Source organism: Arctopsyche grandis, chromosome 7 (assembly GCF_051622035.1).
Source record: "Arctopsyche grandis isolate Sample6627 chromosome 7, ASM5162203v2, whole genome shotgun sequence".
Lineage (NCBI taxonomy): Eukaryota > Metazoa > Arthropoda > Insecta > Trichoptera > Hydropsychidae > Arctopsyche > Arctopsyche grandis.
In genome coordinates, this window is record NC_135361.1 from 27,701,136 (window position 1) to 27,725,659 (window position 24,524).

Sequence of the window (24,524 nt, forward strand, 5' to 3'; positions counted from 1 at the left end):
GGCGAATCCAATAAAACATATTCATTTGTTTTTTTATTAAATTTATATGAATCGAAAAAAATATAACATTCAACCAATGAATTGTTGACATAGAAACTTTTATATATATATATATATATATATATATATATATATATATATATATATATATATATATATATATATATATATATATATATATATATATATATATATATATATATATAACAAGAGGAACAGGCTTTTCCTCCCGTATTAATTTACACTGTAAGGCCTTTCAGGTAACCCCAATGCGCCTTCCTGGCTAATTACAAACATTGCAGATTTTTTTTTTATTATACAAGTCGCTGAATTACGAGACACTGAAAAACTCGCTAATTAACGAGACATACATGAATTGTACATACATTAATCAATCTCAAATAGTGGTGACATAGTAGGTAGGAAGGATATTTAGCCAATTTTACCGGGAACCGTTTCAACAATGAAATCAGAGAAAATTGGCAAACTCTGATAGGAAACGATCGACCTGGAGTCACAAATATCCAGGTCTGATCAGCAGCACTACAGATATACTCAGAAAAATTCTTTTCAATCGAGGTCAGCTCATGGGATCGAAACCGGCGCCTCTCGACATTAAGCAGAAGCTTAACGACCGAGCTATGTTGCTGGCTAACTTTGTATTGTTTACGAAGTTCCCAACCAAAGATATATATATATATATATATATATATATATATATATATATATATATATATATATATATACTTACATACAAGGTCTCTTTCGAAATGATATATTAGATTTGTTTTATATTATATTTATGCTAGTTTTGTTTGTTATTATGTTTTATTTTGTTTTCATATTGTTTTATACTTTTTTTGTTTAGCCATAGTGACGACTTGGAACTACTCTGTAATGTCTATATGGCAAAATTGTAATAAATAAATAAATAAGTTATCCGCGGTATGAAAAATTATAAATTTGGTGGTCCGTGAGTTCCGAAATCCTGGCGAGTGTTCTAAACGATTGTACATATGTATGTTAAACTTTGAACCAGTTCTTAGTACTTGCCTTACTGTGCTAAAATAATTCGCTAGCCACTGTGATGGACGCACAGCGTCCAAAATGCAAATTCGTAGCAATAAAAAATTTGCGAGGTTAAGTATTGTAATTAGCTATAAAATCATTTTATTGAAATAAGTAGCAGTCCTGTCATTCCAAGGCGGATATCATTCTCATACTGATCGTTGAGCGGGGCGCGTACTGAATTCCTACTCTCTCCTTCGCATCTGTTAGACATGTGTATAAGGGACCGCGAAAATAATTATTTCTGTTAATACTGATCAATGTTTTAATTTCGTAATGACATAAGACTCTGCATTAAGTATATTTGTGAAATATTTGAGAAATAAAATAAAATATAAGTCTTGGTCAGTCGCTATCCATCACATTGCGGCAAGTGTTAATGTCGAGGCTTTACTTAATGAAATTAAATATTTTTGAAAAATTTCCTTTTTATAACCCAGTTGGCAACCCTATCATATATGTACATTTGTTTGTATAGATAAAGTAAAAAAATATATGTATATTTAAACATTTCATTACAATCTTACTTTCTTACCGCAAAATAAGTATTGGGTAAAATAAAGTACAAATATATATGTAACGTTATTATGGCATAGTTTAAAAAATAAATCAAAAACTTGCTTGAAGGAAATGTCATATAGAAAAATGATACAATATTTTTATTACATTGTTCTTAATAATGATTACATATCATACATATAATAATGAAAATGGATATTTTTTAAAATCTTAATGAGATCTATATACATAGACACTATAGACCTCTATTGGATATCTTATCTAATATTATAGGTGTTTCATCAGAACTAGGCCAGACCACACTCTCTATCCAAGGCACGAAAGCTGAGACTTTTGTATAAATGGCCGGCTTGTTAATGACTCCACATTGTCTTCCAACAGATTTAATTCCGATGACAGTGTAAGTGCAATGTACCCCATAATTGTATATCTGAACAAGACTAGCAGCATCATCCTAAAAGTGATTATAAATTTTAATTAAATGCCGACCAAATAATATATGTATTATTTAAGAAAAATACAGTACATAACAAAAGTCTTTCACTTCTGTTCTGCTTCCATAACATATTTGAGTGGCATTTCTGATGCCATCAAGTGCTCTTTTACTGGGAGGATTCAATTGACTACATTCCTCAAATGTGAACTTTTCTAAAATAACCTGAAATTTTTTTTGGAATTATTGGCACACGTTCGGCATAGAAAATATATGTATGTAGATATAATAGACTGATTGCTAATTGAAAAAAGTACTGTGGAATGAAATGTACATACACAAACATAATTGGTTATATGTTGAAAAATGAGAATTTATCTATACTTATCGGCCTCACATACATATATGTGATATATTGGATAAAGTAGATAGAGTAAAGAGTGTGGCTAGAAGAATGGACGAAGGGTGGACAAAATAAGTGCTAGAATTTTGCCCGAGAGATGGGTAAAAGGAAGACCAAAGGGTAGATGGGTAGAGTAATAAGGAAAATGTATGAGGTGAGATGGATGAGAGTTGCGCAAAATAGAGACGAGTGGATTTTTTGAAGAGGCTTTCATCCAGTAGTGAATGGTTAATGGCTGTAAATGATGATGATATATGTACATACTCGTTAGAATGTTACATAGGATCAAGTGCACTCAAAGAAGTATGGAACGCTGTACGTTGGGTATGACAAGGTGAGAGAGTAAACCGAATACGTGGGTTAGAAGTATGAAAACGGTGGTTGATATAATGGCAGACAGTAGAGATATTGAAATGGCAATGAGTGGGTCACGTAAATAGGTAGAAGAACGGACGATAGATGGACGAAATATGTTCTCGACTGGTACCCGAGATAATGTTAAAGGATCCATGGAAGGCCACATAGGAGATGAAAGGATGAAATCAGAAAAATGGTTACCTGACAACTCGTTCACAGATTTTCCGTAAACCGAGGATGCGCTCCAGGCATTACGTATACGGCCATCTCTTTCTCACCCCGTCTGTTCACCAAGATCTCGTTTACTATGCCATTACGTATGCAGCCACCTCTTTCACAGACCGTCTGTTCACCGATAACAGACGGTCTGTGAAAGAGATGGCTGCATACGTAATGGCATAGTAAACGAGATCTTGGTGAACAGACGGGGTGAGAAAGAGATGGCCGTATACGTAATGCCTGGAGCGCATCCTCGGTTTACAGAAAATCTGTGAACGAGTTGTTGTGTCACCGGACGAAATATGTTCTCGACTGGTACCCGAGATAATGTTAAAGGATCCATGGAAGGCCACATAGGAGATGAGAGGATGAAATCAGAAAAATATGTTGATGAGATGAATGAAAGCCGCTCAAAACGCAGAAGAATGGGAGCGTGTTGGAGAATCCTTCATCCAGCAGTGGATGGTCAATGACTGTGAATGATGATGATGATAAAAGTACGTATATTAATCTTGAAATACGTACTTTAAGTATATTGTTGCTGTTAGTATGAGCTCTATTATTTGTACTTTCCCAACCAGTGGCTATGACTTTTAGGTCATCTACTTGATTACCCACGTGTAGGCAAGCAGGCCGTACTGTTTCGCTATATTTGATCCTAAAATCAAAATTTATTATTTATTTATATTTTTTATTTTGGCAATTCACTGTATATCTTACTTTTTATCCAGTTTTAGAAGTCCTATGTCATTATAAAAGGAATTTCTCTTGAAGTCGGGGTGCGTCACCCTTTCTATCACATTGAATAGAAATTCAGATGTATGCTTATCCGTGCCTTCATCTCCTAGTTTTACATATTTGACCATTTCCCTGGAATAAAATACGCATGTGTAATGTAACTATAATAATTATGAGTCGGGACTTGGGAGCAAAACATTTGGAAGCCAGGGATTTCTTATTGGATTGTTTTCAAAGGATTGGGTAGGACAAATAAATGTTCTTTTACCCAGAAGTTGTATGAAAGCAATGCGCAGTTGTTACGATCCATTGCTCACTGATTAGAAAACCTCCGCAATTCCAGTCAATTTTACTATCAACACTATTATCATAGCCGAGCAGTGCCTGATGCGGAAATTCATCGGGTTTGGCTGTATTACCTTCGATTATTAATTTGGTGCCAGTATACTTGCACGTATCCATTCTCATTTTGGGTGAATTAACATTTGGATCAAGTGACACACATGGGAACACCGAATCAGCCAGGTCGATGCATTCTTAAACAATATGCTCAATATAAAGTTAATCTTTCATCATAATTATGCGTTGCTTATTTCATCCGCCACTTACTGTTCCATGATTTTTGACCGGTTCTGTTGACGGTGATGGCATCTTTTGGAAAGTCGCACTCTTTGTAAGTCGAAGGGATTGTTGGTTTTGGTGGCATTGTCGTTGAAGTCGGAGCATCACTGGGACAGCACACCATTGTTTTTAAACCAGAGACACTACAAATCTGATAGAAAAAGTAATTTATTGGACGTGGAATTCGAAAGATCAGCGTTCGGAAGATGCTTTTCGTTCAAAAATTGGTTCACCTTTGGCCCGGGCCGCACCGCCCAACTCGCGAACAACTTGGTTGAGGGCGACCAGGCCAATGCATGCAGGTAGATGGGACATGCCACACTCGTCAACTTGTTTTCCGCACACATTTCCATACATTTTTTCGTGTCGCGCAACAAGTCGGCCGACAAAGTTGCACGGTGCGGCCCGGCCCTTAGTTAATTTCTTAGAAAAACCAATGCTTTGTTGCTCTTGAACACTAATAGAGTGATCTATTGTTATTTGAAAAGCACCCAGTCAACGCTTACTTTCGATCATCACCGGAAGATGCCTTTCGCAAAAAAATGGTTCACTATTGTCAATTGCTTAGAAAAACCATGATTTTTGGGTAAAAGTCGGAATTCTCGACAGGGCGAACCCTCTATTCTCGGTCGACCCGCGCCTTCCTGTGATTGGCTACTCTTTGCGATGCCCATAGTATTGCCGTGCCCTGTATTAACTCGAATTTTACCTGATGAAATACTCCAACATACATATGTACATATACTGCCTGGTTCGCATATAATTTCGGACGGTTGGGCAGCGTACGGAAATATTAAACATATTGTAAATGGTATATATGTACACACATTCGTTTGTGGTTCAATACAAATACATATAAATATGAATCAAAACGGGCACGCGTTGTGCCAAATTGACGCTTCATCTTTATTTTCATACGCATCCCCATATTTTCCACATCTTGCGTATGTATTTCACTATCATTTGGATCCACGAAATTATCCTGGTGAACCACTTTTACCGGAATTCGGAATATTTCCGTACGCTGCCCAACCGTCCGAAATTATATACGAACCAGGCAGTATATGTCGGAGTATTTCATCAGGTAAAAGTTGAGTTAATTCAGGGTATGGCAATACTATTGGCATCGCAAAGAGTAGCCAATCACAGGAAGGAGTGGGTCGACCGAGCCTCGCTTCCGAGCCTCGAGGGTCCGCCCTGTCAATAATTCTGACTTTTACCGATTTCTTTTCTGTCGATTTGGATACCAATGGAGTATTGTTATTGTTATTTGAAAATCTATGGATGGTCTATTGTTATTTGAAAAGCATCCAGCCAACGCCTTCCTCTGATCATCATCCTTCTTTTTTCTGTCTCCAGAAAATATTCGTAACGTCCATAATAGTTATAGATATATAATTAAATACAAATTATAAAGATTTGATTATATACAAAAAATTGCAATTCCGCTGATATGATACACCAAGAAAAGATAAAATTCAAATTTACCGTTGGATTCGTCCCGTTTTTATTATTGATTTGCTCTAAGACTTTTTCACATTCGCGTAAATTTTTACATATGCCCAGAGTGCCATCTGGTAGTGAGCAGTCATTAACTGCAATTAAGAATACATACTGGTCAAAAGGTTTTAAAATTTTGACATTTTCGTTTGACTATTCTAATAAATTAAATTGAGATTTACTTTGCAGTTCGTTAATAATGAAATTTGTATGACTGAAGATGCTAGTGACAGCAGTGTAAGTGTTAGATTGACAGGTAGTCCTTAGGTGGTTAAGAATTCCAACGCTGACTACACCCACGAGATGCCATCGAGGAGTTCCCTTATCCGGAACATTGACAAGTATTCCACCGCCGCTGTGTCCATTACAAACTGTCATATCTGGAAAGTGGCAATTATTTGAATATATCAACATCATAATGACAGCTTGAGACACGGTCTTGGAGGCAATCAATACAGTTTAACACTTGCCGCACTGTGATGGATAGCGAGTGACCAGAACTAATGTTTTATTTTATTTCTCCAAATATACTGAATGTAGGGTATTCATATTTTATGTATTCCACATCAAAACCTCAATGATTTGAATTATGTTATTAGGAAATAAAAAAATTGATCAATATCAACATAAATAATTTTTTTTGGGGTACGCCAGTTGTACACGTGCTTCACAGATGCTAAAGGGACAGGGGCCATTCAGTACGCTGCGCTCGACGGTCAGAGTGTGAATGATATTCACTTTGGAATGATGGGTGTTGCAGAATTTGCAATATTCTAACTTAATTAAAACACACATTTTAACTGGAAGCTTGAAATCTCGATGCTTGATTTTTTTGATACAGTAAGGCAAGTGCTAACTGTCATTATTCCAGAGCTGTCACTTTATTCAATTGTTATATGCATGTTTATTTCTTGAATGAGGTCTGTTGAATTATTCGAAGTCTCGATCAATATCAAACTTACTTCCGACTCCCTTCACACAGAATTTGGTCGGACTCACAAATTTGATGAACTCTCTTGGAACATCATTTATGCAAACACTGCGATTAATCAGTTGTATTTCTGCTTTCATAAGCAGATTCGATAAAGAAAATGGATCTCCTTCTTTGGTGACCCCCCAGCCCACAACCTGCGAAAAATATATAAATTTAATTCATTTCACATATTTTCAATTTCTGTATCATTACATTACATATATATGTACATATATACAAAAGAAGTGAGAGCCAGAAAACGTCAATTTCATCCACAAATATGCAAATCACTTTAATAAAAAAAAAATGAGAATAATAAAAGTATGAGACGAAAGAAACATCAGTTTTGCCCAAAACACATAAAAATATGAAATTCAACGATTTTATTTATAATAAAAGTACCTAAATTAATTTCATAATTTTTATAAATGAATTATTAAATTTAAATTTATTAGTCGATTTACATGCTTCAATAAAATTAGAGACTCCAGTTAACGCAGACCACAATACTATTAATTAAAATAGTGATTAAAAGGAGTCGGAATCGGTTGATTTACGACTCGGACGCTTGAAATGCTCCGAATCCACGACTCCGACTCCGTCTCCACAGCCCTGGCAGTTACACCGTGAAAAGAGTTTAAACGCCTTAAATTCTTAGGCTTATTTCCATAGATTTCTATTTAACTACAACTGTACAGAGCTAACACATAAAAAGTCAGAACAATGCATACATGGCTACATACATACATGGCTAATAAGGCTGTGCGATGAAGACAGGGAGATTTCTACGAAATGCCACTGGTATGTATACATACATATACATACATATGTATATGTATGTATGTATATGATAAGCAAAAATCGGCATTGGGACGATGATTTTGGCACAAAAAATGGTTCACTCTTGTCAATCGTGCTTTTTTGCTCTCTTGCTTTGTAAACTAATGGAGCAGTCTATTATTATTAAACTAGCACCCAGCCAACACCGAACACCAATGATAAATTATACTCACTTTTCCAGCACTGTTCTGAGAAATGTTGGCTTTCAAATCTGCGTTGTTAATATCAAGGCAAGCAGCGTGAACTTGTGGATAAAAATCGAAAGGAGTCTTCACAACCACTACAGCAATGTCGTCCTCCAAATAATTGTCCAAACCAAAATAAGTACTTGGAATTATGACTTCTTTAATCTAAAGAAACAAAGGGTGTAAAAAATTCAAACTATAAATTTAATATTGTTTTGATAACACTGAGCAACAAATAATCACGTTTTTTAAATACCGGAGTGGAGACGAATCAATATTTACTAATTTTTATTATTCCAATGATTTTTCATTTCGACCATTACCAATGACTTTTGTTTCGGTTTCGTCTTGCTTATGAGATATGGGCGTTGTAAAAAATTTGTAATTTTTTCCACATTTTTTGGCTTTTGCAGTTTTTGCATTGCGCATTCGCCTATTGACCTACCCGCTTGTAAAGTGTTAACTCAAAATTTAGTATTGCTGTGTCAAAAGTGAGAATTAGAATCAATAGTCAGACGTTTTTTCTATCAATTGTGATTTTAAATTGCTTTAAAATACGTATTATTAATGATCTAGCGAATTTTAAGTAAAGAATATAGCAATTAAAAATCATAATCAATCGAAAAAACACTTGGCTATCGATTCTAATACACACTTTTGGCACAGCGATACTACATACATACATATGTTTTTAGTTAAAAACGGCAAAAGCCAAAAAATTGCGAATTTTTTTAAAAGCTCATACATATATCGTAAAACGAAAAGAAAGCATCAAAAATCAAAAATCAAATTTAGTACAGATTGGACAGCTTCCGCCCCGTTATTACTTAATCGATAGTTTTTTTTGTTGCTCATTGTAATCAGCGTTATATTAAATGATAACAGTAGTTTGCCTAAAGGCCAGTTTTATCCATTTGTTATCAAAATACGATTTTATTGTTGAAAAACATTATCATACAATTTTCCTTTGAATGTAACGGTATTTGTCTTTCTCTTCATGATCCCATGCCCTATAAATCTTCCCAGCCGATACGGCGTAGAAATCTTCGTACGGAGTTTGTTGAAAACAATGTGCAGCTTTAAAAAAATATACGAAAAAATAATTAAAACGACTTTTGATAACTTAATTTTACTTTATAAACATTATTATACCGCTGATGACGAATTTTCTGCTGACTATCGTGCCACCGCAAATTTGTTCGTATACTTGATTTTTTAACTGGTACACACCCACGTGCCAAGGTGAAGATTCTCGTCCTTCCATATTAGAATTTTGAAGCATCGTATCTTTCTTGGATTTCTCCATACCGCAATCTGATTAAAAAAGCATTACTTTTTTGAAAACGCACAATTTAAATTGGATATGAATCATGAAGTTCTTAAATTAAAATTGACACAAAATTTACAAAGATTCTGATTTTCAATATCTACTATTCGAAATCAGTTCATTAGTATTGTTACGTACACTCGGATAAGGCCGAGTAGCATCCCAGAAACTGTGTGACCGTCATAATTGGTTTCGAGGATTATCTCCCCCGAATGCACTCAGCGGAGGTAGCGGTCTCATTCCAGTAGAATTTTCAGAACCGACAGCGATACCGTGGGACTGGGTCGTGGGAATACATATCCGGGTACATGCCTAAACAATAGGGAAGTAACCGGATGCCTTGAACGACCGACCCGATATATGTAAGGCGGTACTTAGGCGATATCAGGACATTCTGGACGGAGCACTGCCAGTGCGTGTATCTCCTTAATCACCAATAAATGCTGTAACACGACTTTGGCCTTTTACTTGGATCCTCCACCCATCCCTACGCAACAGTATTTAAAAAAAACTATTATAAACTTACCGGTAGTGCATTCTTTCAAATCATTGGACCAACGTCCATTATTACAAGTCACTGCATTTAGATTTTGATTTTTGTTCAACTTATGAAACGGTTTACATTTTGGTATGACTGCCGTGCCATGGTCCATTAAATTTTCGCATTTTATATTTTTTCTGTTTAACCGACAAATGAAGTCTAAAGTGAGCAAATCGGGAAGTTCACATTTTTCTGTAAAATACACCCAAGTGGTTAAAATGGATCTGAAAGCTGAACATTTTACGATAATTCACTGTAACTTACTAGAGCACTTCATGCTACCGATCCACGTTCCATTTGCTCCACAATATATATTTTGACTTCCAGATTTGGTGTACATATCATCACATTCATATGTAAGGGAAGAATTAGGATTTACATTTTTACCAACGGTAGTAGTGATTCCATTGATCAAATATGAGCCTTTCTCTGGATTTGACGGAGCGTTACATCTGAAACGTCATACATATGTATAAGATCTAATCTGCATTTAAATAATTAAGCATTTTGTATATAATATGTACATATGTATGTATATCCACTTACCCTTGAACTAGAACACTGATATCTGAAAAAATCAATATTTCAAATTATTATAAATATTAACATATTTAAATCGGCAACACTAAGAATAGATGAGTTTCTTACTTAGTGTTGTTGTTGCTAGTTTATTTCGTAGTCTTTCTAATCTAATAATAAATAATTTTTTGAATTTGTTTGAACAGTTTTATTTTATTAAAGTTTCTTTGAATATTTGTTTTTTTTTATTAAATTCAACGTCACGGATTCTACCACACAAACCTTATATACAAACATTAAACCTTACATACATATATTAAACCTTACATACATACAAAATCTCTTTCGAAATTATATATATATATATATATATATATATATATATATATATATATATACATATATATATATATATATATATATATATATATATATATATATATATATATATATATAATATTAAACGGTCTTCCTCACGGGACCGAAAGTGAAACGTCCGAAAATCGAAAATCGAAAGATCTTAAGTCGAAAGATCAAAAAAAGGGTGCATGGTAAACGGTACTATATATATATAATATATATGAGTGGCATGCGGTGAAATTATCTCTCTTTTTGTCATACAGCCTTGTTTAATGTGCGCGTGCAGAATACGGGAGGAAAAGCCTGTTCCTCTTGTTCCTGTTGTATCATGCTCGCGCAAATTAAGTAAGTATGTACAACGGGGCGGGAGAGATCCTTTTTTTTATTTTTCGACTTAAGATTTTTCGATTTTCGATTTTCTTTGCCTTCTGATATTTGCGTTTTCGGGCGTTTCACTTTCGGTCCCGTGATGGAGCCCGTTTAATATTATATATGTATATAATTTCGAAAGAGTATAGGTATCTCTCGGGAAAATCTCAAGTTATTATTCGTCTTGAGGCTCGCCAATTTGCATAATAAAATGCTGTAAAAAATTCTCCATAGATGTCGCTGTGGATGATGTTTGCATGAATTCACATTGTATAAAAATGCTTGTATCTGTATTAGAATACTCGTCGCTTTATATTCTATACTCGTGTATGTAAAGGCAAGTGCACATGTTCGATTGAAGTAAAATGTAAATGTACTCGGTATGTTGGGTTCGCGAAATTTTACTAATCGAAAAAGTGAATCTTGAAGATTGAGAGGCGCGTCGTTTTGATGGAAATGAATATATTATACTTTGCATTGTTAATTAAATGTATAATTGCAGTTATTCAAAACAATAAGTGAAACAAACTTACTTGACAAGATTAACAACACCCAAATCCATTTGGCCCGAAGAAGCATACCTGCAGTTTATTTTTACGTCTTAAACCGGTCGTGTCAAGTTCCATACTGAAGCGACTTGCTTTATTAATATTATTATTAAATTCGATAAGACGACACCTTATGATAAACTCGATTGCATATAAAATTACATTAGATTTACGATAATTATTTCCAAAATTGTTAGTTATTGAAAAAACTAATAAATAATTTATGCTTCCCCCTCTCCTTTTGGAAGTCAGGCTATATGGAATAAGGAAAATTGTAATAAACAAGTTTAATTATAGCGCAAATGAAGTTCACTCATCAATAAGATAACCTTTCAACGTTATTTTTTCTTTAACTATGTATGTACGTAGTAACAATAGATGATGTTTTGTGATCAAACGAAAATTCTAACTCGAGATTTTGACTGATTCGAACTCAGAATCGATTACTGATCACGTTTTAATGATTTGTAAAATAATGTGTGTGTGTGTGTGTGTCTATATATTTTGGGGATTTTTTGAACACTGTTAGTCTTATCTAGGGCTTCCAATCCGGAAGGTTACTTCAGCACCGGGATTGCGGTGCTGGAAATTTCCGATCCCGGGATCCCGGTGCTAGCACCGGGATTTCAAATGTATAAGAAAAAAATTCAATTGCATGTTTTCATATTTCAAAAACGTTCAATTGCATTTTGCAAACACTTCCGATGTTTCACGCAAAAATTACTCCCATATTGGCGTACGGATTTTGAAAGTTTGGCTACATTTTTTAAATTTTCGGTTCGCATCCATAAATTTCTAAGATTAAATAAAGCACATCCGAAAATGTAATTAAATAAAGTACTTCTGGTTGACGGATACTTACCAACTTTTATACATAACTTGATAAAATTTCAGTTCAAAAAATTAAAGGATTTATTAGAAAAACATAAAAAATCTTGATTCTCTAAATTAAAAGTACTACTTTCGGTTTAGGAAAAAATATTGGTTTATTAATAATAAAATATTAATAATTTCTATTACAAGTAAGAAATTTCAGTCCGATTTGATGAGAGGTTTGGGAGATAATTTAATTCAAAAACTTAAAAAGAAAGAGGACACCTATAAGAGGAGGTACCATTTCCGGTTAACTTAAAAATTTGAAAAAAAATTACGGTATACCGATAAAAATTTCAGGAATACTAAGTTTCAGTTCGATAGGACGAAAAGTGTTCAAAAAATCCCCAAAATACACTGACACACAATAAACATACAGACACTCAAACGGAAACATACACACACACACACACATTTTTTCTAGATCACGAAAACGTGATCAGTGGTCGATTCTGAGTTCGAATCAGTTAAAATATGCTTCAAATATAATTGCGGTTGAGCACAATATCTGGGACACAATACAGGCCGTTCATACCATTTCGTGGAAACGGCAAGCCGGCGCCGAAACGGGTGGCAAACAAATGGATTATGACTGTCATTGCTCATCCCACCATTTCCATTATATAATGTTGTTTATGTTTTTTTCCATATTATTTTTGTGAAAATAATATTTTTATAAAAATTTCTGCCAGCACCGTAATCCCGGTATTCAGACTAGTTTCAGCACCGGGATTCACGGTACCAGAAAACACCAGGATCCCGGGATTGGAAGCCTTAGTCTTATCGAACTGAAACTTAGTATCGGTCACTGAAATTTTTATCGACACAAAATTTTAAGATGACCGGAAATGGTACCTCCCCTTATAGGTATCCTCTTTTTTTTAAGTTTTTGAATTCAATTATCTCCCAAACCGCTAACTGAATCGGACTGAATTTTTTTTACATGTAATAGAAATAATAATGTTTATAATCTTATATTTTTTTTAAATATTTTTATCTGAACCGGAAGAAGAACTTTTACAACCTTATTGACGGAGCCGTTGCTCGATGCGAATAGTTTATTAATGTGATAACTCTACTATTTGATGATCTACTTAAGTTTCCTCATAATCATCAATGAGCGCATTCATCGCAAGGTCAAAGAAAAATAAAATTTTGATAACGACGCACACGTATGTATAAAGTGTATAAAATGTACATATGTATGTATATTATATCCAATGAGTGGAAAAATTATATATCAGTCGAATTTTTGAATGCTCACAAAGCTTCATCTACATATTGTTACTACGTATGTACATATTTATTAGGGATTGTCAGTTTTCAAAAACCGGTTTTAAAAACCGCACCTTTGATTTTCTCGAGAGTCCGTAACTCGTGGCACATGATGATTTAAATATATTATGAAAACATGTGTGCATACATATATACATACATATGCATGTCATTTTTAAAGATACTTTCTCAAATAGTAGCTTATTGTGCTCATATTATATACTAGACTTTCTCACATTCTAAAAAAGCGTTAGACATACCTGCAGTGGCGGGTCGTGGAAATATTTTTGGGGGTACTGGATATTATATACCGTCGCGGTTTCGGAAACCGGAACACTTGTGATTTTACGATTTTTGGGCAATAAAAATATTGTCCCTTTAGGTGTGTGGTTTTTAACGATCGGGTCTTTTACATATGATTGTTTTCTACGATTTGAGTTCAGTTTAGTGTGAGCTTTCGAGGTTTACGGATTGAAATCGTTGAAAATAAAAATACTATGCAAAAAAACACTCAACTATCATTGGAGGAGAATATAAAAATCGCGGCTTTGGCAGACTATGGACATTCATTGCAATCAATTTCTCAACAAATGGGACGTTCTGTATCTACTGTGTCAAGAATAATGAAAAGGAAAAAGGATTTTGGAACTTTTGATCGTAAGAAAGGGACAGGACCGAAAAGATGCACATCCGAGAGACAAGATCGCCTGATAACTCAATTATCTTCACGGAAACGGTTCAAAACTGCTGTAGAGATAAGAAAAGAGATCTCGGATCAATTTTCAATTGAAATTAGTGATGTAACCTTAAGAAGACGACTCAGAAAAGCTGGACTGTAAGCTCGGAAACCTGCGAAAAAACCATTACTTACGAGGAAAATGGTGAAAAATCGATTAGAGTGGTCGAAATATCACAAAAATTGGACGACATCGGATTGGCGACAAGTGATATTTTCTGATGAGTTGAAATTCAACCTCTTCAGCTCCGATGGTTTTCCGTATGTTCGAAGAAAAGTTGGAGAAAGATTCGACCAAAAATGTACCATGAAAACAGTGAAGCATCCCCCAAGCCACATGGTTTGGGGATGTTTTTCTTATTATGGAATTGGTGGAATACAGTTTCTGCAAGGTTCCATTAACGGAATAGCATATAAAAAAATTCCAGAAGAAAGTTTTATCCCATCAATGGAAAACCATCTTTCAAATTCTGATGATGTCATATTCCAAGATGACTCTGCCCCTTGTCATCGAGCTAAATTAGTGAGTATTAATTTTATTTAATGGTATTGAATGTAAGTAATAATATTTCGGTCAAAATATTGAAATAATTTTGTTACTTTTTTTTAAGTTCGGGTTTATTTGCAGGAATTTGGTGTAAAGCCATTAACATGGCCTGGGAATAGTCCCGATGTAAACCCAATTGAAAATTTATCGATGGCTATTAAATATAGGATTAGTAAAAAAAATGTATCTAGCCATCAATCATTAAAAGAGACCATTGAAAAAGTATGGTATGAAGACTTCCCCATCGAAATTTTAAGAAATTTAATAGATTCTATGCCTAACCGTATAAAAGCCGTCATAAAATTAAAAGGAGCCGCAACAAAATATTAATTAAGTTTTTATAATTTGTAAATAATACCATGTGACTATTAAAAATTAAAAGTTTACGCTCAACTGTGTTTTTTCATTCAACTGTGGAGACTGCGTTTGGTCATAAAAACCGGCTCGGACTAAAATTCTCCCTAACTTTTTTGTTGTTGTTTCTTTTCTTAACGATTGTCGTTAAAATAAAGCACTATGATATAATCTACCATTTAAATGACTTTGGGTGTTTATTTTATTTAAGATCACTGATATTTTACGCAAAATCACATTTTTCTATGGTGTTCCGGTTTCCGAAACCGCGACTGTATGTACTAGAGTTGTACCCGATGAAATATCATCGCATGAGTTTTGGCATATTAAGTTATTAATTAAAAAAAATTAAAAGAAATGTATCGGTCCTGTATATCAGAATATGAACCCGATATAATTGAACAAATTTTTAATACATTTTTCGACGCTTTTGCATTCTCTGGTACCATTCGAATACTTCTTTTGTCCACCTTCTACCTTTCACCTTTCTTGAGCTATCATGAATTTATTGGACTTTTTCTATATTTAACTACGTTTGCAAGGGTACATACATATGTATATGTATGTATTTGACAAAAGAAAGAGAACGAAAGAATTTGATCAAAAAGGGAGACGTATTCTTTTGAAAAGAGATATGTTGGTAACCCTAGATATATCATATATGTATTTGTATAATATGACATTTATCATATATAAAAGCATGTATTAAAAACATGGTTTTATCTGTAGATATGTAGTTATTTACATGTTTACATTCAAATAATCAATCGAGTAGTTACAAAGAGCCTGTTGCTCGAGACATGTCGTGGATAATGCGAAATTTTGCTCTTGCAATCATCTTGATCTCCATTTTTGGACTGGTCAAATCTCAAACCGAAGAAGGTAAGTGCGAATTTAAATATTGTACATATGTACATGTGGATATTTTTGTGTCCTACATTTCAATTTGTTGAAAAAATACATAAATTTGTGGAGACTGTGTATTGAATTTTATGAAAGTACTTTTTTTTTAAATATATATTTTCCTGCCCAAGCAACGCAAACAATTGAATTGCATTTAAATTCTAACGGCATTCATATCAAACATGCATAAATAAATTTCTCAAATAACGGAACACGTTCTTTCAGGTGACGATTGCTTACTTGAAAATGGCTTACCGGGTGTATGCACGAAATTGCAAAATTGTCCAAAGGTTCTAAAAAGAGGCGTCAAAAGGGAGGTATGCAACTTCTAAATATAATATATGTATGTAAAATAACAAATATACTCATCTAAGTACACGTGAAACGGAAATTTCTGTCCTGGGTGCATTGACCCGGGCAAAAGGCCTAGTCTGCACCAAATTTACATATGTATGTATCAGTGGCGTGCGGTAAAATTCTCTTTTTTTTGTCGTACAGCCTTACTTAATGTGCGTGAGCAGGATACAAGGGAAACAGCCTGTTCCTTTTGTATCCTGCTCGCGCACATCAAGTAAGGCTGTACGACAAAAAGAGAGAATTTCACCGCACGTCACTGATATGTATTTACATATGTATAATACTTGATCAGTTGAACGTCCCGACACGGGGCCCCTCGGGTAGTCCAGGCCCTGGAACTTTACCCCAGCTTCCCCAATCTCTCGTCGGCCCTGACTATATGCCTAATAATTTTCAGCTTTGCAATGTAGCGAAAGTGTGTTGTCCCAGTGATGTGACGATTCCAACAACCACAGTAAAAGTTTTAAGTAGGTACGTTCCTCCAAGTATAGAAGAGTGTGAGTATCCACGTGAAGCAATTTTAGTCAACAGAACTAAACAAGTGGCATGGAACAGTAAGTAAATAAGTAAACCTATACTACATATTACAGCCTCAATAATATGTATGTAAAATAATTTTGATCGATAATATCGCGGTAGAAAGCTAAAAATTCATATAATTTTTGTTAAAAATTATACAAATCTTGAAAATTGTTTCCAACGGTTACAACTTCGAAAAGGTTGCGGTTGATTACATAGCAGGTAAAGATATATACATATATACATACATATATATATATATATATATATATATATATATATATATATATATATATATATATATATATATATATATATATATATATATATATATATATATATGTATATCTTTCTCTGAACACGTGGGTGAGAAGTATAAAAAGGGTAGTGGACATAGTAGATAGAGTGAAGAGATTGAAATGGCGAAAGATGGACAAAAGAAGTACTTGAATGGTACCCGAGAGAATGCAAAAGGGTAAAAGGAAGATCGCAAGGAAGATGGGTGGACGAAATTAGGAAAATGTGCGGGATGAGATGGATGAGAGCTGTGCAAAACAGAGATGAGTGTTGGAGAGGCCTTCATCCAGCAGTGGATGGCGAATGGCTGTAAATGATATATATATATATATATATATATATATATATATATATATATATATATATATATATATATATATATATATATATATATGTAAAATATATCATTTACAGCCATTCGCCATATATATATATATATATATATATATATATATATATATATATATATATATATATATATATATATATATTGTATTCACTGAAACGTCAGTGAAAATATATTTTCACTTGAAATATAATTTCACTGTGACATATACATACATGCAATATGCACATATGTACATCACTGCCGATCTACCGCGACAATCTCGCTTTGATTGACACCTGTTGTTTAAGAATGCATTGACTTGGCGGACTCTGTGTTTCCTTGCCAGCGCCTTGGTTTCTTTCCGGGTTCACTCAAAATTCGAATTGACACATGTCAACACACAGCCAAAACATTGGTATATGGCGGTACAGCTGCAGAGCGCAATGAATTTCCCCACATGGTAATTGACTATTTGTTTTAATATTTATATTATATTCATATATGACCTGTGTATGTAGATGAATATAAGATAAACAAGCTAGATTCAATTCACACAAATTTATATCTGTAATATTGATTAAACTAATAAATGCATTCAGGCAGCACTTGGATATGAGAATGTCGAAAGGGCAAGGATCGAATGGGACTGCGGTGGTACTCTTATCAGTGAGCAATGGGTCATGACAGCTGCACATTGCATGCACAGCAAACAACACAAGTGAGATTACATCTCTTGAATATGATTTTATTTATGTACAGGTGCGTGCACAGGAGGGCGGAACAGAACATATTTTTTTGTCTGAGGAAAATTAAAATTAAAAGAAAAATTTAGTTTCTTTAGTTTATTTACATATACATATATATACAAGAAACAACCGTGAACATAAAAAAATGCACTTGTATCTCCTTGCACACACGTAAGTAAGGCTTAAAAGTAAAGTAATAATATGAAGTGGTCCTCAAGATATTGTTTTATAAGCTAATTCTAAATGTAATTGAGGCTTTCATCTTATGGCTATCATGTAGCCACCTTAGGCTGGACCGCTCCTAGAAAAGTATCCTGTGTGCGCTATTTATTGTGTTTAACTAATCAAATACTGAAGTCAACTCATTTTTGTTTCAGCGTCAGCGTGAAATATGTAAGGTTGGGTGCCTTGTATTTGGATAGTACAGAAGGTTTTGTTTACGAAATAGTAGATAAAAAGAAGCATCCCGAGTACAAGTCACAAAGTAATCAACATGACATAGCTTTACTACAGCTCAATTCCACGTAAGTGTAACAAATAATAAATAACAAACCTTAAAACACTGGAACAAAACTAATTTCAACTGTATTTTTAGAGTGACATATAGCAATACTATTCTTCCTGCTTGTATTCATGTGGGTAATCAAGTAAATGACTCCAATGCTATAGCTATCGGATGGGGATCGACTGAAAATGCCACCAAAAGCGATGTTTTACTCAAAGTATCTCAAATATAATTACATATAATACATACATTCATACATATGTACCTACATATGTACATATACTTGAACTTGTTAAATAAGATCACATTAGTAACAGAATGTTGATTGTATTTAAGAAAATTAACACGATTGTTTTATTTTAAACGTTTTCTCGCAGTATTGCAAAGATTTACATATAACGAAATGTATTAATTAATATGTACAGTAAGCGGCAGCGAAAAAGAAAAAATATTTAAAAAAGCTAAAATTATCGTATCAAAAATTTCGAAAAAGTAGGTTTTTTTCACATATCTATTTCGAATGTTTCAATTTTTTTACTATTAAAAAAAGTAAACACTCAATATTCACATATTAAAGTTTATTTCGGTTGATTATGATAAGTTTTGACTTATTAACGAGAATTCAAAGTAGCCGTTTCGCTCGAGAGTTTCCATACAAAGCGCGCCGTGCTCGCTATGTGTGTTTGTATGGGGCAAGCGTTATTTTCAGAAAATCATCATTTGTTTCATGTTCCAGAGATTATTTCGAAAATAAAAGTAGTACAAAGCTATCTTGGGTACCAAGATAAACCCACACTCATTAAATTTGGCTAAATAATTTGAATTAACTGATAATAATGAGACAAATACCCATCGTAAATACAAACACCCGTGTCGATACATGTGCCCAAGATTGGGAAATATTATATTATATAACAGCGTTTTAAAATTAAAATCAATAAGAAGTATGATTGTTGTAATATCAAATTTTCCTAGATTTATTAATGAGTTAGAAGGTAGTGCGAGAAATGTAAAAAGTTTGTGTTGATTTCAAAGTATTTCTACAAGCTTCTTTTTAGTTTTAATTATTCATTTGTGTAGTAAGTTTAATACAAAACTAATAGTTTCATAATAATTTAGTGTATATACATATATGTATGTATGTCAACTCAGGTCATATACAATGTATTATAATATTATTTTAAGTATATATTATTTCTTTCAGGTGGTTGTAAGTAAATTCTCAAACCGAATCTGTCGCAAAAAGCACCCCGCTAGTATTCGCAATCCTGATGGTATCTCCAAAGATTTCAACTTATGCTATGGAAGTAAAACGGCAATAAATGATACTTGCCAAGTATGTCTTTGTTTCGCATTATGTCTTTTGAATAATTGTTATTTTACACCTAAATTTAGTTGTAATTGTTATTTTTTAAATGAGAACTAAACGTTAATTAGTAGTACCTATTACATAATGGTTTTAATTATTAAATTTTTATTCAAAATTTTAGGTGTAGGGTTTTCCTTGTGCCGTTTCATCATAGAAACAATTAATGAACATATCAAAATCTTATAATCGGCATATAACATATCATATCAAAATCTTATAATATATATTTTCTGCATTATCTGCATTAAGGCAACAAAATTGATAAAACCTTTTGTAGAGTTAAATAAAAATATAGAGTGAAAAAATAAAAAGTTATAGGCGTTTAAACAATTGAAATCTGCCATGGCGAAAAGTGAGAATAGTCTAAACAAACGCTGGATAAACGTCAAACACTTTTTCGTGGGAGCGTTTTCAAACGCGTCTTATGGTGCGTACGCACCAAGCCAACGAACGGCCCACAGGCCAACTTTAAAAACCAGTAGCGTACAAAATATCAAAATAAAAATTAAATTTAAAAATTGAAATTAAATATCAAAATTAAAACTATTATTATTATATTAAAATTAAATTCAAGTATCAAAATAAAATTATAATCATTATATTAAAATTTAAATTAAATATTGAAAGTTAAAACAGAACATGCACAATTTAAATAAATTTTCGAGATTGACCTAAAATTAGATCATCAACAATCACATACAGGTAATCCTCGACTTTTGTTTGTCGAAGATGTTTTAACTTACGAAGATACGCACTAAGATCGAAAAAAAATCAAAGAATTATTATTTTTACTTCCCCGTAATGCGCAGTTACTGAGAATATATCATGTATTAGTATGGGTGATCCAACGATTTTTGATAACCCGGGGTGTTGTCGGTCACATCAAACGGATTTTTTTATTCTTCAATTGTTTCTCTCGTCGAAATAAATCAAGTAATTAAATCATTTCAGAGGTAAAATTTACCGGATAATGTGTGATTATTAATTTTATTTCGACGAAAGAAAAAAAACCCTTTGACAAATCACCGACATCCGACACCGCGTTTTTTTATGAATTGTTTTTTTTTTATCGATCGTCCAAGTGGAAATACAGTAACATCTCGTGACGACTTTAACAATATTTTTTTTCGCTCGTACGCAGAGAAATTATAATATTTCTCTGGTTTTAAATGCGGTATCGTCGTAATTCAAAACATTGTTGTAATTCAAAACATCAACGATGATCTAATTTTAGCTCAATCTCGCTCTATACCTTGATTTTGATATTTAATTTCAATTTTGAAATTTAATTTTTATTTCGATATTTTGTACGCTACTGCTGGTTAAAAAGTTGGCCCAAAATCGTCGTTGGTTTAGTCCGTAAGCACCATTATGCTGCGTACGGACCAAACCAACGACGATTTTGAGCCAACGTTTTAACCAGCAGGATAAAACCAGTAGCGTACAAAATATCGAAATAAAAATTAAATTTAAAAATTGAAATTAAAACTATTATTATTATATTAAAATTAAATTCAAATATCAAAATAAAATAATAGTCAATATATTAAAATTAAAGTAAAATATTGAAAGATAATGTGTGATTATTAATTTTATTTCGACGAAAGAAAAAAAAGCCCTTTGACAAATCACCGACAGTTTTTTTGTTAAATGTTTCATCGACGGCGGAAACACAGTGGTATATCGTGATGACTTTTAATAAGAAATAACAAGGTTTTTTTCGCTCGTCATCAGAGAAATTATAATATTTCTCAGGATGTAATGCGTATCGTCGTAATTCAAAACATTGTTGTAATTCAAAACATTGTTGTAATTCAAAACATTGTTGTAATTCAAAACATCAACGATGATCTAATTTTAGCTCAATCTCGCTCTTTAGCTTAATTTTGATATTTAATTTAAATTTTTTAATTTATTTTTCATTTCGATATTTTGTACGCTACCGGTTTTTAAAGTTGGCCCAAAATCGTCGTTGGTTTGGTGCGTACGGAGCATTACGCGATATTTTTACACCATCGTAATGGCAGAGGATCCATTGATGACCAAAATGAGGAATATGACAAAGTATGAAAACGATCGGGTAAGAGGTAAATTGTCCTCTGAATTGTAATCGTAAGTGAAACGTAAAGGAGGTTTGTAAAAAACGAGAAATTAATTCAATGAAATCGAAAAAAATGCCAACATTTTAACTGGAAATCAGCAATTTAAAGTCACTAGACGTAAAAAAAGAAAACTTTATTGTAAATTTTCATAACTTTATCTCTGATGCATTAATTTCGGAAATAACAAGAAGAAGTTGAAATGAAAATTAATTTAACGAATGTGTTGATCGAATAATTTCAAAATGTAAAAATGATATTGGCCCTAGATATTTTAAAGATTAAATTGTATATTTCATGGCATGTGTTGAAACTGAAAATATAATATTACGAATCCTGTCGATATTTATAAATTATAAGTTCGAGGCTTAAAGTCAACGTTTCCAAATATTAAAAAAAATTAATTATATCCCTAACGCTTCCTATATTTAATGCAAGTGGCGAAAATTCATTTTCAGTTTTGAAACGAGTTAAAAATAATTTAAAGAATTCGATAAATCAAGATAACTTAAATAATTTAACAGTGATGTTCATTGAAAGTTGTGTGGTGAATTTATTAGACTGTGATAGTATTGTTACGTACGCCGTGGATTGAGCGAATTGTACTTAGACCAACGGATATCTGTTATCGGTTAACTAAATGCATGCACTTACTTCCAAAGATTATATCTGGACTCTAAGTGCATTTAGGCTAAACAATGACCGTTATTAGTTAGTTCTCAGAATCGATACGGGAAGACCCAATGTCTTGGAAATACATATCCGAATACGTGACTATACAACAGGTAAACAGATTAGGCGTCCTGAGAGATCTACCCTTTATAAGGCGGTACGTAGGCGATATAATGCATTCTGGACGGAGCAGTGACAGTGTGTGTAACTCCTGAATCATCAATAAATGCTGTGAAACGACTGTTGGCCTTTTACTTGGATCCTCCACCCACCCCTACGCAACAGTATAATAGATAAATTTGCGGCATCATAGCTCGAAAAGTTCCTCTTCAAAATGTGTTTCTTGTTATTTTAAGTTTGTAAATAGATTTTTATTATTTAATCAAGAATTGTAAATATAAACACACTTTTTATTATGCACCCATAATTCACAATTAAAAAAAATGGTCAGTTTATAATTGGCTTTAAATTACATTGCGCCTGTGGCCTCCGAAGTGCTTAATCAGCCACTGGGTACGACAAAATTAAAACTTCCAAGTGCGCGGGGGGTGGGGAGTGGGAACGTGCTGATCAAAGACCAAAAGGGCCGGGCCGCACCGTGCGACTTGCGAGCGAATTGGTTGAGGGCGACCAGATCAATGCATGCAGGTAGATGGGATATGCTACACCCGTCAACTTGTTTGTCGCACACATTTCCATACATTTTTTCGTGTCGCGCAAGTCGGCCGACAAAGTTGCACGGTGCGGCCCGGCCGAAAGACCACGAGCGCTAATAAAAATTCACATCGCCAGTGATGTTTCGTGTTGTCGTTTTAGTGTGAATAAATTTGTATCGATATTGATTTCCAGGGAGATTCAGGCGGTCCTCTTCAGATATATAATTATGGTGTACATTGCACTTTCACCGTCATCGGAATAACATCGAAGGGAAAAGGATGTGGAAATCCAGGTACACCGGGTATTTACACAAAAGTCTCTGCTTATGTGCCATGGATTGAGAGTGTGGTTTGGTCAAATTCGGAATAAAAGGCGAAATAAAATACATACATACATATTTGTGTAAATATTTAGAATTAATACTATTATACTTGTCAATACAAAAAATAATAAAAAAAATGTGATACTTAATTATGTTTTAATTAAATTAAATTTCTGTTTATTACATTGCACAATATGTACATATGTACATGTGTCCATACATACATATACACAGTGGCGGACTGGCCATACAAGCGAACATGCCCGATGGCATGGGGGCCCCACTATCTTTTAGAAAATATGGGCCCTCAGTAAAATTAAATAACTTTTTAACTACTTCACGTGTGTAAAAATTTATAGGATATTGCACTTTGGGACATAAAGTTTGGGTATTTCAACAAAACAAATTTCTTACGACATACACAAACAACTAATACCAGCTTTAA

At 33.5% G+C, this 24,524-nt stretch overlaps 2 protein-coding genes across 2 annotated transcripts; one reads left to right on the forward strand and one right to left on the reverse strand.

The window, feature by feature from the left end:
* Positions 1-1,540: 1,540 nt before the first annotated feature.
* Positions 1,541-12,009, reverse strand: LOC143914466 (uncharacterized). Its single transcript, XM_077434693.1, has 16 exons — positions 11,506-12,009; positions 10,271-10,292; positions 9,989-10,176; positions 9,710-9,916; positions 9,009-9,170; positions 8,815-8,933; positions 7,845-8,021; positions 6,821-6,986; positions 6,041-6,238; positions 5,847-5,953; positions 4,347-4,509; positions 4,006-4,273; positions 3,720-3,869; positions 3,525-3,657; positions 2,114-2,245; positions 1,541-2,041 (listed from the first exon to the last, which is right to left on the reverse strand). Exons 1-16 carry the CDS (start codon positions 11,549-11,551, stop codon positions 1,823-1,825), a joined length of 2,457 nt encoding a protein of 818 aa, XP_077290819.1. The 5' UTR covers positions 11,552-12,009; the 3' UTR covers positions 1,541-1,822.
* A 3,953-nt stretch (positions 12,010-15,962) lies between these two features.
* On the forward strand, positions 15,963-24,227 carry LOC143914483 (trypsin-1-like). The gene is made up of 9 exons (XM_077434723.1): positions 15,963-16,187; positions 16,434-16,525; positions 16,963-17,119; positions 18,018-18,169; positions 18,309-18,427; positions 18,833-18,979; positions 19,051-19,177; positions 20,165-20,296; positions 23,950-24,227. Exons 1-9 carry the CDS (start codon positions 16,106-16,108, stop codon positions 24,124-24,126), a joined length of 1,185 nt encoding a protein of 394 aa, XP_077290849.1. The 5' UTR covers positions 15,963-16,105; the 3' UTR covers positions 24,127-24,227.
* Positions 24,228-24,524: the final 297 nt, after the last annotated feature.

Excerpts from the sequence above, each read along its gene's own strand:
- LOC143914483 (XM_077434723.1), top strand. The coding sequence starts at position 16,106 with ATGTCGTGGATAATGCGAAATTTTGCTCTTGCAATCATCTTGATCTCC. Across the intron at positions 16,188-16,433 it reads CAAATCTCAAACCGAAGAAG|GTGACGATTGCTTACTTGAA; the intron begins GTAAGTGCGAAT and ends ACGTTCTTTCAG. Across the intron at positions 16,526-16,962 it reads AAAGAGGCGTCAAAAGGGAG|CTTTGCAATGTAGCGAAAGT; the intron begins GTATGCAACTTC and ends AATAATTTTCAG.
- LOC143914466 (XM_077434693.1), bottom strand. The coding sequence starts at position 11,551 with ATGCTTCTTCGGGCCAAATGGATTTGGGTGTTGTTAATCTTGTCAA. Across the intron at positions 3,870-4,005 it reads TGCTTTCATACAACTTCTGG|GGAAATGGTCAAATATGTAA; the intron begins GTAAAAGAACAT and ends ATTTTATTCCAG. Across the intron at positions 3,658-3,719 it reads CTTCTAAAACTGGATAAAAA|GATCAAATATAGCGAAACAG; the intron begins GTAAGATATACA and ends TTTTGATTTTAG.